Source organism: Balaenoptera ricei, chromosome 2 (genome assembly GCF_028023285.1).
Source record: "Balaenoptera ricei isolate mBalRic1 chromosome 2, mBalRic1.hap2, whole genome shotgun sequence".
NCBI lineage: Eukaryota > Metazoa > Chordata > Mammalia > Artiodactyla > Balaenopteridae > Balaenoptera > Balaenoptera ricei.
The window spans coordinates 77,440,000-77,455,966 of NC_082640.1; the positions used below are offsets into that span (position 1 = coordinate 77,440,000).

At 36.7% G+C, this 15,967-nt stretch overlaps 1 protein-coding gene across 1 annotated transcript in view; it reads left to right on the forward strand.

Moving 5' to 3' along the window:
• Nucleotides 1–6,188, forward strand: part of ADAM10 (ADAM metallopeptidase domain 10) — a 114,633-nt gene extending 108,445 nt beyond the window's left edge. Inside the window, exons 15-16 of the mRNA XM_059913180.1 lie at nucleotides 2,094–2,220; nucleotides 3,953–6,188. Coding sequence (XP_059769163.1) covers nucleotides 2,094–2,220; nucleotides 3,953–4,047 — 222 coding nt within the window. The 3' untranslated portion in view covers nucleotides 4,048–6,188. The remainder of the gene's footprint in view (nucleotides 1–2,093; nucleotides 2,221–3,952) is intronic.
• Nucleotides 6,189–15,967: the final 9,779 nt, after the last annotated feature.

The window sequence follows — 15,967 nt, forward strand, 5'->3', positions numbered from 1 at the left end:
TGGAACTCCTTGTGCCAGCTGAAGTGCTCAGAGAATGGTGAGGACATGCCCAAAAGACACAATAATGATAGTAATGGATTATAACCCATTAAGGAAATAGGAAATCATGAGGGAATAAATAAATGGATAAATTGAAAGTTTTATGAGGAATAGATAGAATATTTATATAGTTCTAAATTATGTCCGTACAAAATACTCATTGACTACAAAAGAGAAGAGTATCTTTTTGGTAAAGTTTGGCAGTTAACACCTTGATCAAGTGATCCAGTTAACGTCCTTAGTAATGAGATCAAAGTCATGTGTCACCTGGTTGGATGCAATGAGAAGAATACAGGATCACTTCTGAGATATTCTTACTAAAGATGTATGACCTGAATCTAATAATAAAGAAACATCTGAGAAACCCCAGTTGAGGGACATTCCAATGCAAAATAACTGACCTGTAATCTTCAAAAGTGTCAAGTTATATAAGCTAAGGAAAGACTGTGGATTGTTTCCAGATTGCAGGAGACTGAAGAAACACAGCTGGTAAATGCAGCCCAGTTTTGAATCGGCTGGTATTGGGACATATGGCAAAACTTGAATGAGGAGGCCTGAGGATTAAATGGTAGTGATGTAACAATGCCAATTTCCTGATTTTGTTGTGGTTGTCTAGGAAAACCCCCTTAAGTTGCAGGAACTATATGCTGAATTGTTCAAGTGTAACAGGACATCATGGTAGCAGTTTACTCTCAGATGGTTCCAGATTTTACAAACTTCTTTGTACTGTACTTGGAACTTTTCTATAAGTTTGGGATTCTTTCAAAATTAAATTGATATGTTTATATATATATATATGAAAGGCTTTATGCACACACGGGGAAAGTGGCTTGGGGTATTTTACCACAACATTCATTTTTATTCAGCTTCTGTTTCTTTAATTATATTGTCACTGCTGGAAAAAGAAAACAGTATAGAAGTAGTAGCCTTCTTGTTTTAAGGCCCCAGGTCCGAGAAGCGCTTCTTAAATGGGAGTTTTATTGGCAATAATTAGCAATAACTTTATATGTATTATAACAATCTGTGTAAGCCAATATAAGGTTCATAGTTTTCTAGTTGTTACTATTTTGTATGATGTTTATTAGTACATGCTATCTTAAGACAAAAATTGAATATTTTGAATTGCAAAATAGACTTAAAATTTATTAAGAATGGCAACAGTAATTTTTCTATAAATAAGATTATGTCAGTAGTTTTTGAAGGTTTTTTGTTTGGCTAATTGATTTAATATGATTTAAGTTGGAAATGAAATTTTTTAGTACCTTCTTAGAGGTAAACTTTACCTGCTTCTAGAATGTGTGTATCCTTCCACTTTTCATATTAAAGAAGACAGTTAACCTTTAAATAAGTGAATATATATGTAACAGATATTACATATATATATATATATAAATATATATATATATATAAAATGAAAACTAAGATACATTGTATAGGAATAATTCAATAACAGTAGTCTGGGACTCAAGTTCTAAATGAAATAGAGAAACAGGAAAGAGGGGCCTCAAAAAAGATAGAATTTCAGTCTTAGCTTTGATGATTAGAAAAAAATATAGGTTAAAGAATATTTTAAAAATCTATCTAGTAGAATTTAAAGCAAGTTATATACCTTCTAAGTCACTGGATAGTATAAAAAGCAAAGTCTGTAAGAGTAACAGGCAAGAGAAAGGAAGGAAGTATTTAAATCAGAAAATATTTAGTAACATGGGAAAATGCAATATAAACTATATGCAGGATGACCCCAGTTTTGCACATGTGTTTTCCTGTGAGTATGACAAACATAGTTATATAGAAAAGAGACTGAAATGAAAATAAGATTGAGTGGTTTCCTCTAGGAAGTGAAATTATGAGTGATTTTTGTTTTCTCCTTTGTACTTTTTTTTTATTTAAAGAGATTAATATATGTGTGCTTTTATATGATATCTATAAATCCCAATGAACAGATGTTCTTTAAAAATTAAAATGTAATATATCCTATTGTATATTTTATATAATATAAAATATTCTGAAATATTTCATAGTTTTTTTCAGTGGAAAAATCTGTTTGTTTCTAGGCTTATTGGTGGGCAGTATTACTTATGGGAATTGCCCTGATCATGTTAATGGCCGGTTTTATTAAGATATGCAGTGTTCATACTCCAAGTAGTAATCCAAAGTTGCCTCCTCCTAAACCTCTTCCAGGTAAGACAATTTGAGCAATATTTTTATTACTCAGAACCATTTAGCAAGTAGAACTGAATTATAAATGAGTCTTCAGTAACTAATATATAATACTTTCTCCTTGAGAATGGGATTACTGGATGAATTATGTAGTTGATTGTTAAGTGTGTGTTTTTTGTTGTTGTTTTTTTATCAACCCAGTCTAGCTTATGGCTGCCGATTTAATGCTAATATATCCTTTTAAAAAAAATCCAGAAATCTTCCCTTGTTGGTTTTATTATGATAGACTACTTTTAAATGATTGTTCTTTCTATTCTAATAGCTATGCTTCAGTTACGGTTTTTAACGTTTGTGCTCTTGAAATATTTTCTGGCACGTAAAGTCATTTTCCCTAGGGATGATGCTTATGGGGAAATACAAGTTCCAGTCTGTGGGAGAGTCTTAGTGTAGAGGCTTCAGTCACCAAACAAGCATAGGTATTCTCCATCTCTGAAAACAACTCCTAAGGTTTTGTCTCCACCACGCTTTACCTCTCAGGGAGACAGGGCTGGGAGGAGATACCCTCTTTAGACGAGCCCCAGGGATTTGGAGAAGGAGGGTAAGGAAGCGACTGCTCCGGATTGTTTAGGCCCCACCTGTTTCTCCCACCCCCTCCCCAAGGTCGGTGTCGCTTCCACGCTCCCCTCAGGACACCTGGGAAGTAGGTGTGGGACAACACTGTCCCAAGGCCTGAGGTAAATGGCAGTAGTTCCCTCTCCTGCCTCCCACTCACTTCTCATTGAAGCCTCTTGCCTCAGGCCAAATCCACTGCCTTACACAAAGTTGTTTAAAACTAGGGGTTTCTTATAATTTTCTCCATTTTCCCTCAGTTGTTCCCCTATGTTTGCCTATCTTAAGGCAAGAGAGGTCAGTGGTCATGCTGGGACAGTATCTTGGTGGGAATCAGAGGAAGTTTGATTTTGATGTCATTGCTTTTTGTAAATTAGCACGTTAGCACTCTGGAACTGATGTCAGTTTCTTAGGGATTTCCAAGGGCCAAGTGACACTTTTTAGATACATTACCAATTATGACCTCATTCAATGACATGATTCTTTTACTTAATTTCATTTTAAGCATTTTCCAGCTCTTAACTGTTGTTTATTGAACCCTCATAAAAAATGTTGAGCACTTTTACATGAATTATCATATAATCCTCACAATAGACTATCTGAGTTAATTATTATCCCTGTTTTATAGACTAGTTAGTCATCTGAGTTTCAGAGAGGCTAAGTCATTTGCTCGAAGACACTCAGCAATTTCTTCCTCATGGAGTCTATCCTCAGACCCATATTAATCTAATAGTTGTAGCTGTTAAGCATTTGACATGTGGCTAGTCTCAACTGAGATGTATTGTAAATATAAAATACATACAGACTCTGAAGACTTAGTATTTAAAAAATGAAATATTTCATTAATGATTCTTTATATTGATTACATCTTGAAATGATAATATTTTGACTATATTGGGTTAAATGAAGTAAAAATGTTATTAAAATTATTTTACCTGTTTCTCTTTAACTTTTTTCATTGTGGTTACCAGAAAATAGAAACTTACATATATGGCTCATATTATATTTGTTTTGGACAATGCTGATCTAGAACCTTTTTTCTTTTTCTTTTCTTCTTTTTTTTTTTTAACTGAAATGGCAGCTTTGTTTTTAAAGATTAAAAAGCTCATGGTAAATCTCTCTTGCTTTTGTTTGTGACTCACAGGCACTTTAAAGAGGAGGAGACCTCCCCAGCCCATTCAGCAACCCCAGCGTCAGAGGCCCCGGGAGAGTTATCAGATGGGACACATGAGACGTTAACTCAGCTTTTGCCTTGGTTCTTCCTAGTGCCTACAATGGGAAAACTTCACTCCAAAGAGAAACCTATTAAATCATTATCCCCAAACTAAACCCTCACAAATAACAGTTGAAGAAAAAAATGGCAAGAGATCATGTCCTCAGATCAGGTGGAATTACTTAAATTTTAAAGCCTGAAAATTCCAATTTGGGGGTGGGATGTGAAAAAGGAACCCAATTTTCTTAAGGACAGATATTTTTAACCTAATGGCACAAAGTCTTAGAATATTATTATGTGCCCCGTGTTCCCTGTTCTTCGTTGCTGCATTTTCTTCACTCGCAGGCAAACTTGGCTCTCGATAAACTTTTATCACAAATTGAAATATATATATTTTTTTCAACTGCCAATCAAGGCTAGGAGACTCGACCACCTCAACATTGGAGACATCACTTGCCAATGTACATACCTTGTTATATGCAGACATGTATTTCTTACGTACACTGTACTTCTGTGTGCAATTGTAAACAGAAATTGCAATATGGATGTTTCTTCGTATTATAAAATTTTTCCGCTCTTAATGAAAAATTACTGTTTAATTGACATACTCAGGATAACAGAGAATGGTGGTATTCAGTGGTCCAGGATTCTGTAATGCTTTACACAGGCAGTTTTGAAACGAGAATCAGTTTACCTTTTCCTTATGATGGAGTTGGTTCTGATATTCATTTTGTTTTATCAAATGGCTGCTAAGAGCACAAGAGTGACGATGCTGAAGAACACAGTTAAGTGCAAACTGGACATATGCAGCATACTACTACTTCAGGCTTAGGTCTGTATGTAAATGTCTGACTTCCGCTTACTTGTTTTAAACTTTCTAATTCAATTCCATTTTTGAATTGATAGGTGAAATTTTATTCATGTTTGGTAGCAGTTATGTCAGTGAAATGATTCTTTTTATTTGCAGCCTCTTATTTGTATGCTAATTACGTTTTGGTTTTGTCTGATACGGAAAAGAAAAGCTGTGTCTCTGTTTTATCAAAATATTTGAACAGCGTTTTCAGCATATCATCACTGATCATTGGTAACCACTAAAGAAGAGTGATTTGCTCAACCAGTAGTTAAAATTGTAGGTAGGCCTTCTGACATTTTTTTCCCCTAAAATATTTTAACTGCAATGAAGGTGAAACAGCACAATGTCCCATTCCAAATTTATTTTTTAAACAGGTGTAAATAATTGGCTTTTTAAAGAAAGAAGGCAAAAGCATTTAATGTATTAACAGGCTTATTGCTATGCAGGAATGGAAGGGGGCATTACAAAAAAACTTTAAGCTTGTGACATATTTATTGCTTCTGTTTTCCAGCTACATCACTTAAATTAGAAGTAAACAGCTATGATTTTCCTGGCTTCACATAGGAGTCAAATTTAGGGAAAGTTGAAAAGATTTGTGTTTGGCTTTTTTTTTTTTTTCCTTTTTTTCTTAAGAGTATAAGGTTTACACAATCATTCTCATAATGTGACGCAAGCCAGCAAGGCCAAAAATGCTAGAGAAAATAATGGGATCTCTTCCTTGTAAACTTGTACAGTATGTGGTGACTTTTTTCAAAATACAGCTTTTTGTACATGATTTAGAGACGAATTTTGTACATGAAACCCCAGATAGACTATAAATTCTAAACAAACAAGTAGGTAGATATATATGTAATTGCTTTTAAATCATTTAAATGCCTTTGTTTTTGGACTGTGCAAAGGTTGGAAGTGGGTTTGCATTTCTAAAATGGTGACTTTTACTCTGCAAGAGTTATTAGTAACTTCTTGAGTGTGGTAGACTTTGGAACATGTACATTTTTTGCTTGTAATGTTATCCTGTGGTAGGGTTTTGGCAGGTACATACTGCCCTATTTTATTTTGAGTCTAAGTTAAATGTTTTCTGAAAAGAGATGCGTGCACTGAACTCTTTCCACTGCAAATCAAGATGTGGTAAAACAAAAGGATCAAGACAAATGAGCTCTAATACTACTGTCAGTTTAATGTCCACTGTGTTTTATACAGTATCTTTTTGTTCACTTTGGAAATTTTTACTAAAAAATGCAAAAAATAAAGTATTGTGCAAAGATGTAAGGTTTTTTGAAACTTGAAATGCATTAATAAATAGACTTGATGAAATCGTCTTGAAGGTTTCATACTCTTTGAACTCTGAGAACTATCAAAAGAAGCTTCCCGCAAGGCAGCTTTTCCTTACTAAATGAAAGAGGTTGTTAAGCAGAAAGGGTGGTCTCTTCCCACACAAGTACAGATATCTTTATTCCTAATTAAGACTTCATGTAAAAATTTTATGATTAGATATCTCTTTCTACACACAATGAACATTTGAAAAACATTTAGTCTCAACTGCTTTACGTTATTTCTAATCAGTATTCAAAGTGCTTAAACGTGTCTGTCTTAGCAGAAGAGCTGAGCCATTTTGGAAACTGTGGTCTTATATATATATTGCAAAGTTTTGAATGCTAAGTACCTCATTTATTTTAAAAGTCTAGTTTGATGATAAGTGTATTTTAAAATTTTGAGCCACGTTTTCCTGCTTTGTCAAATTCATAGCAAATAAGAAGAGACTTGACATTTCAGTCTTACCTAGAAAAAGAATTGTAAGCCCAGAGTGGTGCCCTGCACAGAACAATCTGCCCCAAACCCAAGTTATTTCGTTATTTTTTAAATATATTGAGGCCAGCTTAAATAAGTAGTATTTGTTAAATGAGGAAAAATATGCAATACTTTTTAGTTACTTTAATTTAGAAACCTCAAAATGTATACTATGTTTAATTATGTTTGTTGATGAAACCGTCAATATTGATTCAGATGTTTGCAAATTTATTACTTTTACTTACAACTGAATATTTAAATTTTGTTTAGATTAAATCAGCAATAGAATAAATTATTACAGTTTCTGGACTAGTGTTCTCCATAGCGTCAGGCAATATCACAGTTTTGGGAAGGACTTCTTTTAGGGAATGGCAGCTTTATCTGATCAGTCTTGTTTTCTGAGGTGTCTTCAGCAGTTTGTGCTTTGGGTACTTCATTTTTGTTATATTCACAGACTAGTGAAAACTGAAGATTTCTCCAAATTGAGCAAACTACTCTCGAGTTCTTATTTCTGTCCCTGTGGTCTGTACATTTTAAGACCTAATGATTATTATTTCTCCAAAGATGGGATTAGATTAGTGTCCTTGGCAGCTGTGCAATTGTGGGTGCTTGTGCTTGGGAAGGCTTTTAATTTCCTAAGTATTTCTAATCGAAAGTACAAGAGGGTCAGTGTAGTAAGTCCATTGCAAAACTGGACAGCCCATCTTCAGAGGTATAAGAAGTAATGTTCTTTATCCAGATTTAAAGAGTCAAGGTCTCCCAAAACTAGAGAGCAAGTTGGATATAGTTTAAAAGCAGCTGCCAGGGACAGTTCTTCTCTAGAGAAGTCACTAAAGTCGCAAGAAACTGTAGTTTCCTGAAAAGCACTTTTGACTTCTAAGTAACAAAAAGGATAATTAGTTTGCTCCACAGAGCTCAGCTTCAGTTTCAGCATTTCTGGTTTTATGTTCTTGATTAAAAACAACTTCCATTTGAATCACTTTTTCCGTTTATTACCAGTTTAGTTTTTCCACTATCATTTCTGTATCCAACCCTTTACATTATTAGGATACAAGTGAACCCTTGTATTCTGTATTACTGTATTGTTTGTGTGTCTTAGGTACATACATGTATGTACTATTTTAGTAGAAATTCATATATTTTGTCATTGATAAGCTCTTCAGAGTATCTGTTCTCTCCTATGAAAAGCAACATGATACTAGGTAAAAATGGAGGGTTGAGCAAAATATTTATTAGCCTCTGCTCTTTCCTAAAATCTCTGCTAAAATCATAGTGATTGGGGAAAGAAAACAGCATATCCAACAAGGATAAGGAATATCGAAGAGAAGATAACAAGAACAACATTTTGGAGACTGGAAAGCAGATGGAGAAGTAGCCAAATCCTAAACCAGCCAGTGGAAACATGAGAACAGCCCAGTTTGCCTTGTTAACATTTTGGGATATAGTCTTTAAGACTTTTTTCTGTGCACCTTTCTTATTTAACAATACATTGATACTGTATCTGCATCATTTTAATGACTGTAAATATTTCATTCTATGGATGTATTATACGTTTAAAAAATTAACCAATTCCCTATTGTTTGGATATTTAGGTTTTCAGATTGTTCATTATTTTAAACAATCCTTTAAGGAAAATCCTAAGCCTATTAATAAAATAAATTCCTAAAAGTGGAATTAAAAGTGGGTTAAAGATTTTCTAGGGGCTTCCCTGGTGGCACAGTGGTTAAGAATCTGCCTGCCAATGCAGGGGACACGGGTTAGAGCCCTGGTCCGGGAAGATCCCACATGCGGTGGAGCAGCTAAGCCCGTGCACCACAGCTACTGAGCCTGCATGCTGCAACTACTGAAGCCCACACGCCTAGAGCCCGTGCTCCGCAACAAGAGAAGCCACCGCAGTGAGAAGTCCCGTGCCCGGCAAGGAAGGGTAGCCCCCGCTCGCTACAATTGGAGAAAGCCTGTGCACAGCAATGAAGACCTAATGCAGCCAAAAAAAAAAAAAGATTTTCTAAAGGTTGTTGATAAAAATTATGCTATTGTCTTCCAGATAAGATGTACCAAGTTATACTTCTACCATTAACATATAAGAATACTTCCACCGTTAGCATATTATATAGATAAGTTTTTAAAAATCTGAGAGCCCCGTGGTTAAAAATTTACATGTGTGTAGCCATGTAGGATTTATTAGAAACAATGGTAGAAGGCTCCTGCTTAATTGACTTTATTAGTTGTGGACATAATCCAAATGAAAGTCAAAAATTGTGCCCTGTTCGTGGTCTCTAAATACCATTTTCTTCAAAAAAACCAGACTTCCTTGGGTAACTGGCTAATTCCAGGTATACGGAAAGAAATGTGTAAGTAGAGCCTAGAAAACAGTCATACCAGAACGCAAGGAAGCTATTAGAGGTCTGTGAAAAAAGATTCAGGAGGCCTCTTGAAGAAGTTTCCACTGGCCAAAGCTGTTTTACTCTATGAGTTAATAATGATAGTTTACAAAATCCTAGTTACCTTTGGAATATGCTCTTAAAGAAATATTCCAGCTAATAAGGAGGAGTGATACAATATCGCCATTTTACCCGACAATGATTAATGGACCCAGACAACAAGCTGCAGTGGCTGCTAACCTCACAAAGAGACAGCAGTCCAATAATTTGTGCCTCCTAATGGAGACACGCGCGCCACTTCTGAAGCAGTCCTGCCAAAAGTCCGATCTGATCCTGGTCAAGCCTCCGGGTCTAACAACCTCTGTACCAGAAACACAGGAAATAAAGGGACACGTTAAATGATACCACAAAGGATTCAATCAGCAAAACCCAGACTGGAAAACTACAGGACAAATGACCCTGTTTCTTCAACAACTGACTTGCAAGGAAAAAAGAAAAAGATGGATTCAGAGAGACTTGAGATTTATCTGCCAATACAACCTATGGATTTATTTGGATCCTGATATAAATAAACAATGAAAAATGAGGAAATAGGAAAACTAACTGGATATTTGATGATTTTAAGGATTTTTGCAATTATCTTTAGGTGTGATAATGGTATCATGGTTACATTTTTAAAAGGAGCCCTTTTAGAGACACACGCTGAAGACCTGAAAGTGAAATGATACGGTGTTTAGGTTTGCTTAAAAAAAAAATTGCAGGGCTTCCCTGGTGGCACAGTGGTTGAGAATCCACCTGCTAATTCAGGGGACACGTGTTCGAGCCCTGGTCCAGGAAGATCCCACATGCCGCGGAGCAACTAAGCCTGTGCGCCACAACTGCTGAGCCTGCGCTCGAGAGCCCGTGAGCCACAACTACTGAAGCCCGTGCTCTGCAATAAGAGAAGCCACCGCAATGAGAAGGCCACGCACCGCAAGGAAGAGTTAACCCCTGCTCGCCGCAACTAGAGAAAGCCTGGGCGCAGCAATGAAGACACAATGCAGCCAAAAATTAAAAAAAAAAAAATTGCGAGCTGCAGTTGGGTAGGGTATGGGAGTAAAGCTGAAAACGAGACTATGAGTTGGTAATTGTTGAAGCTGGGTGACGGCCCCTTGGGGACTCATTATACTGTTTTCTCTACCTGTGCTTGTATTCAACATTTTCTTTAAAAATCTTTAAAAACGTGAATTAAGTTCATATAGACGCTCATTCATTACTGTTTTTATTTTAGCAACAATTCCTGATCATGGCCTATATTCCTAATGGGTTTTTTTTAAGTGATTTTAGTGGAATTATACTTGGACCAGTCAAGCAAACATAGTTAATTATATTCTGCTCCAGTTACAATGAGTGATTAATTGATTTCAACTGCTAGGGTGAATGCTTGAAGCTATCAGTCATTCAGCAATCATGTCAAGCAGGCCATTAGATCCCTCCTTGCTCACTAGTTTTTGTGGGGCTTAACAGCTAGTTAAAGAAAATATTTATTTTCTGTTAAAACATGTCAGGGAGTATGATCAGATGATCCACGTTTAACCTGTGTGTCCTGTATTAGAATAAGTGTTAAGTAGCTCAGTACAGTAAACTAGATTCTACTCTTTTTAAAATGATAATGATCCCTGGAGGTGGAAATGTATCTTTAAAAAGATATCTTGGAATTGTTTGTTCTCAATGTAAATAAATTAGAATAACTGGATCTAGTGTAGATTGTCTTATATAAAATGTGTTTCCATTGTGTGAGTTTTAGACATCATTTTGAAAAGTGAAGCCTATTTGGTAATACTGAACTAATTAAACAATTTTATTCTTCATTCTCGATGTATATTTTATTTTTTTCCCCCTGCCTTTTGGACAGTTAGCCTCTGTATTTCTGAACCCAAAAGGCCAGTTTTTATAAAGTGTCAATATATTATGATTAATTTTTCATTACTTTGGTTTTGTGATTGTAGTTTTTATTTTTTGCAAGTCCCTATTAGTAGGACCTCTGATTAACTTAAGTGACCTGTTAACCATTCTTTTCCCCCTTCTCCCTTGAAATCTTTTCAGAACATGTTTGGAATTCTTTGCTCCTGTGGTATGCACGTGCTGATTTGTGTGCACTGGTTGCCTCAGGTATTCGTTGGGCAGATCTGTGTTCAGCGCCTGGCTGCACCAGCACCTCTGCTGGATGATAGGAATACAGTAGTGAACGTACAGTGTCCCTGCCCTTGTGAAGCTTATGGCTGGGAGGTGAGATAGATACTAATCCAATAACCATGTGAAGACGTGTCAATAACAACCATGGTAAGTGCTGTGAGGGGGAGGCCTTGGTGGTCCAAGAGCTGATCATGCAGGGATGGGGTTGAGGAAGGAGGTGGGACCTGGTCAGGAAGGATAGGGAATGTGTCCCCAAGAAAGTGATGCTTGAGCCCAAATCTGAAGGATGAAGAGAGGTTAAACAGGTCAAATAGGGTTTTTATTAATAGTGAATGGTTATATATTGGGCACTGATAGCTAGTTTTTCTTTGGGGAAAGGTGATATTTTTTGCTCTTGATTTCATTATATGTGAATCCAGCCATTCATATTCCTTTGTGTATTTTTTTAAAATAATTTTTCATTTTTGCATAAATATTCATTTACTGAAGAGCTGGCTTGTACTTTGGCAGATGTCTTACTTGGTTATTGTTCTTAAGGATATCGGCAAAAGTTTGAGAGTTGTGAAAGGCCCTTGGCTTTTCAGACCTTGACGTCTGTGTCATGACTATGATAAACTCAGAATCAGGACATCTAACCTCGTACCATGCTGAGTGAGGTGTCCATCTGATTTGCTGCTCTCTGGCATTTTGTACATTCTCTGTCATAGCACATACCACATTGCAGTGTAATCCTGCCTCACCCAAGCCAAGCTCTTGAAAGGATCATCTATTCTCAGTGGCTACTTCATTTCCCATTTGCTTATCAACCTGCTGCATTTTGTCCTCAGCCCCCCAGGGACTGTAATCCAAGCTCTCAGGGAGCTCGTAATCTAGTGGAAGGAAAAAACCCAACAGTCATAATGCAGAGGGATTTGTGCTGTAAACTATATAAATACAGTGTAGCTAGAAACTCAGAGGTGATGCATATGTGAGCCAAGATGACTTTCCAAAGGATATATGCTTGAGCTGAGTTTTGAAGTTTTGGTAAAATTTGTTCTAACTAGTGCCAAACTTACTGTCACTTTTAGAAAGGATTTAACTGCAGGGCAGTTCCTTGACTGTTTCATGCTCTGTTGTACTTCCATGCCAGTGGGCATGCTTTTCCCTCTGCTTGGATTGTCTCTTCCCTCTTGGTTCTTCCACAGGGCTGAATTTTATTGATCTCCATTTCCTTGAACTTGGCTATAGTAAGTGTTCAATAAACATTTGTATTTTAGTAAAGGGTGTGTGCTTTGCAAAATAGGCAATGAAGCTAATTTCACAAAATAATGCACATAAGTTAGTCTCATCAGAACCTTACCAACACTCATACTTGTAACTTTTAACATCTCTGATTCTAAAGCCCCTGGCGGCACAACCTCCTCCGCTCACCCCCAGAGAGAAATTTCCTTTCAAAATCTAAAAAGCAATTATACTCCAATAAAGATGTTAAAAAAAAAAACCCCACAACATCTGTGAAGAGCGATAAAGCAAAGCACAATAAAATGAAAAAAAAAATCTAATATGCATTTGTATTTATAGAATATAAAATATACCCACCACGTTTTGCACAAATGGGAAAAGCACAGCTTAGCTTTGGAGTGTATAAAGCAACAAATCATATATAACTCCTGGCAGAAGAAATGGATTAAAAAAGCTCAAATTAGAAATTAAATGGGGAGGCCCTAGCTTCTTTGTGTGTGTGGACAAGTGTTTGTTTTCTTTAGCTAAATCATCTATGGTATTTTTATTTGACTATTTCAGAATAAAAGGTAGAAGTTAAACATTTTGTAGATGGTGTTTTCCTGCAGCAAAAGTCCAGATCAACGTTTTTCTGTAAGGTTTTCCCACAAAATTCTAGTTCCATAGGTTTTAAAATAACTATTCAGAAAAAAAAAAAAAAAGTTGGGAGGGGATATGGATTCCAGGGTCAAATGAAAATGCTGAGTAAAAGTCAAATGGGTTTTTGTTTATTTTTATTGATTTAAAAAAAAAAAAACGAGGTTCTTCTAAGAGCATCTAATATACTAACACTGATTTTGGTCTCTAAAAGGGTCTTATGATAATACAGAGTGCTCCCAAACTAGGAAACTCTCCTGCTAGTCCTCCCTACCTGCCCCGCGCCCCCCACCCCCACCCCAAGAGTCTGGGTTCTGTAGAAACATTGTGTATTGCTGCTTAGATGGTGGGTACCTTTGTAGGATCCCCAGCCAGGGACGGGTTCTCCTTACCTAAGGAGTTCTTACGAGGCTTGGAGTTTCACGTCTGTTAAAACACTTGTCAGAGGTCAGGCCGTCAGCCTACTCTTTCAGTCTTACAAGCATCCCTGCTTTCTGTGGCACTCTCTAAAACAGTGGCCTGGGAGTGTGGTTACCAACTATGTTCATCTTGTACTCCATACTTAAAAATCTTGAGTACACATTTGTAATATGGAAATATTTATTCATAAATAATGCAAATGTGTTATACTGTTACTATGTTTTAAAATATGCAAAAATTAAAAGGGATGAGTTAAAAATTAATGGAAGCTACAGTATTTCCTCCCACATTCCATTGGGTCTTTTTGCACACACCTTGGTGTGTACACAACCCACTTTGTAAACCGCTGGCTTTAGAGATAGAATCTACATATCTTCCAAATCAAGTAGCTTTCACCCTCTTCACATTCCTGGGTTAAGTATCTTTTCCAGTGGGACACTGTAGCTGCTGAAGAATGCAGGCCACTCCTAGGTATTTACTTCTAAAGACCTCCAAGATACAGTAAGTGGAAAAAGCAGGTATTTTTTTTTTTTTTTAAACATCTTTATTGAAGTATAATTGCCTTGCAATAGTGTGTTAGCTTATGCTTTATAACAAAGTGAATCAGTTATACATATACAATATGTTCCCATTTCTCTTCCCTCTTGCATCTCCCTCCCTCCCACCCTCCCCATCCCACCCCTCTAGGTGGTCACAAAGCACCGAGCTGATCTCCCTGGAAAAAGCAGGTATTAATAAATATGTGTGGCCTTATTTGTTGTGTGTGAAATTTTTGAAGTTTGTAAAAATATATAATTTATGTATAGAAAATCTCTAGATGGATACATTAAAAACTGTTAAATTATTTCTGAGCACTGGAATTAAGGGTCTTGGGAGAGGAAGAGGATTTTTTTACTTTTTATCCTTCTGTATATGAATTTTTTATGAAAGATTCTCTTTATAATAAATTTAAAAATTACTACATATGGTGTGATGTCAAATATGGTACAACACATTGTCATTGTTGATTGTTGAAGTTGGGTGATGGGAACATTGGGCTTCCTTACTACATTTCTACTTTTATATATATTTGAATATTACTATAAATAATAATTTTAAATTAAAGAAAAATAAATGCATTGCAAAAGGAGTCTATAGAAATACACCACATAGTAACTGATTATCCTGGGAGTGGGAGAAGGAGAGTTGAGGAGTAGAACTTCGGGTACCTTCCCCCCATATGATCTGTGTTCCATGAGTGTTTATTGCTTTTAATGGGCAAACACTTAATTGAACACACACACACACACACGCAAACTGCAAAGCCCCAAGTGCAAAGAGTTTCATGTGTAGACAGGAGTATAAAATACTTGTTTGACTTGCCAGATACTTGTTAGTTTCTAAGGGAATATATAAAATGAATGCATAGGGCTTCCCTGGTGACACAGTGGTTAAGAATCCGCCTGCCAATGCAGGAGACACGGGTTCGAGCCCTGGTCTGGGAAGATCCCACATGCCGTGGAGCAACTAAGCCCGTGAGCCACAATCACTGAAGCCCATCCACCCTAGAGCCCATGCTCCGCAACAAGAGAAGCCACCACAATGAGAAGCCTGCGCACCACAATGAAGAGTAGCCCCCGCTTGCCGCAACTAGAGAAAGCCCACACACAGCAACGAAGACCCAACGCAGCCAAAAATAAATAAACAAAATAAAATAAATAAATAAACAAATAAATTAAAAAATAAAAAAATAAAAAAATGAATGCATAAGCCACATAGGGCTCAGCTGTATCATAATAAGATCACGAGGCTTGTTTTATAATAGGATTCTTGAGCTTGATATATAAGAAACAAAGGTGAAGCTCCAAGGCATGGCTAAACAGGTCTGCACTGTCCCAGCTGCATCAGGGAGAGCACAGCTAGTGGTCTGCCGTTAATGATTTGCACTGTGAGCTAGTTACCAGGCTCCGTAATATGAAAGACAGTGTCTTAAAAGTAGAGTGTCTAATTATAGCTCTCACACGGGGTCCAAGGGAATTAATATGTAAAGGACGTGTTCTGTTGCCAACTGCAATGCTAAGCTGCATTCGTAGACGTATAGAATCTATAAGGAGGGAAATGATGGTTCATTAACTGCGTGACCTTGTTAAAGTTAGTTAAGCTCTAGGTATCTCGTCTGTGAAACAAAGATAGTAATATTAGCCACCTCAGGGGACTGTGATGAGGGTTAAATGAGAATGTAAGGCGCCTTGCACACGGTGAGCACTGAAATGCCAGCTCTTCTTGTTTTCATGTGAAAAACTGCTTATTGAGCTGAGAACATTTAGCTTGTGAGCAGGTATTCCCCGATTTTAAGTATCTTCTCCTCAAACAGCCATGTGGTTAGGGATGATTGGTCTTTGGTCAACCCCATCACCCTTGCAAGTTTAGGAATGGGCATGTAACCCAATCTGGCCAGTAAAATACGAGGGGATTTTGACTTTTCTTTCTCTG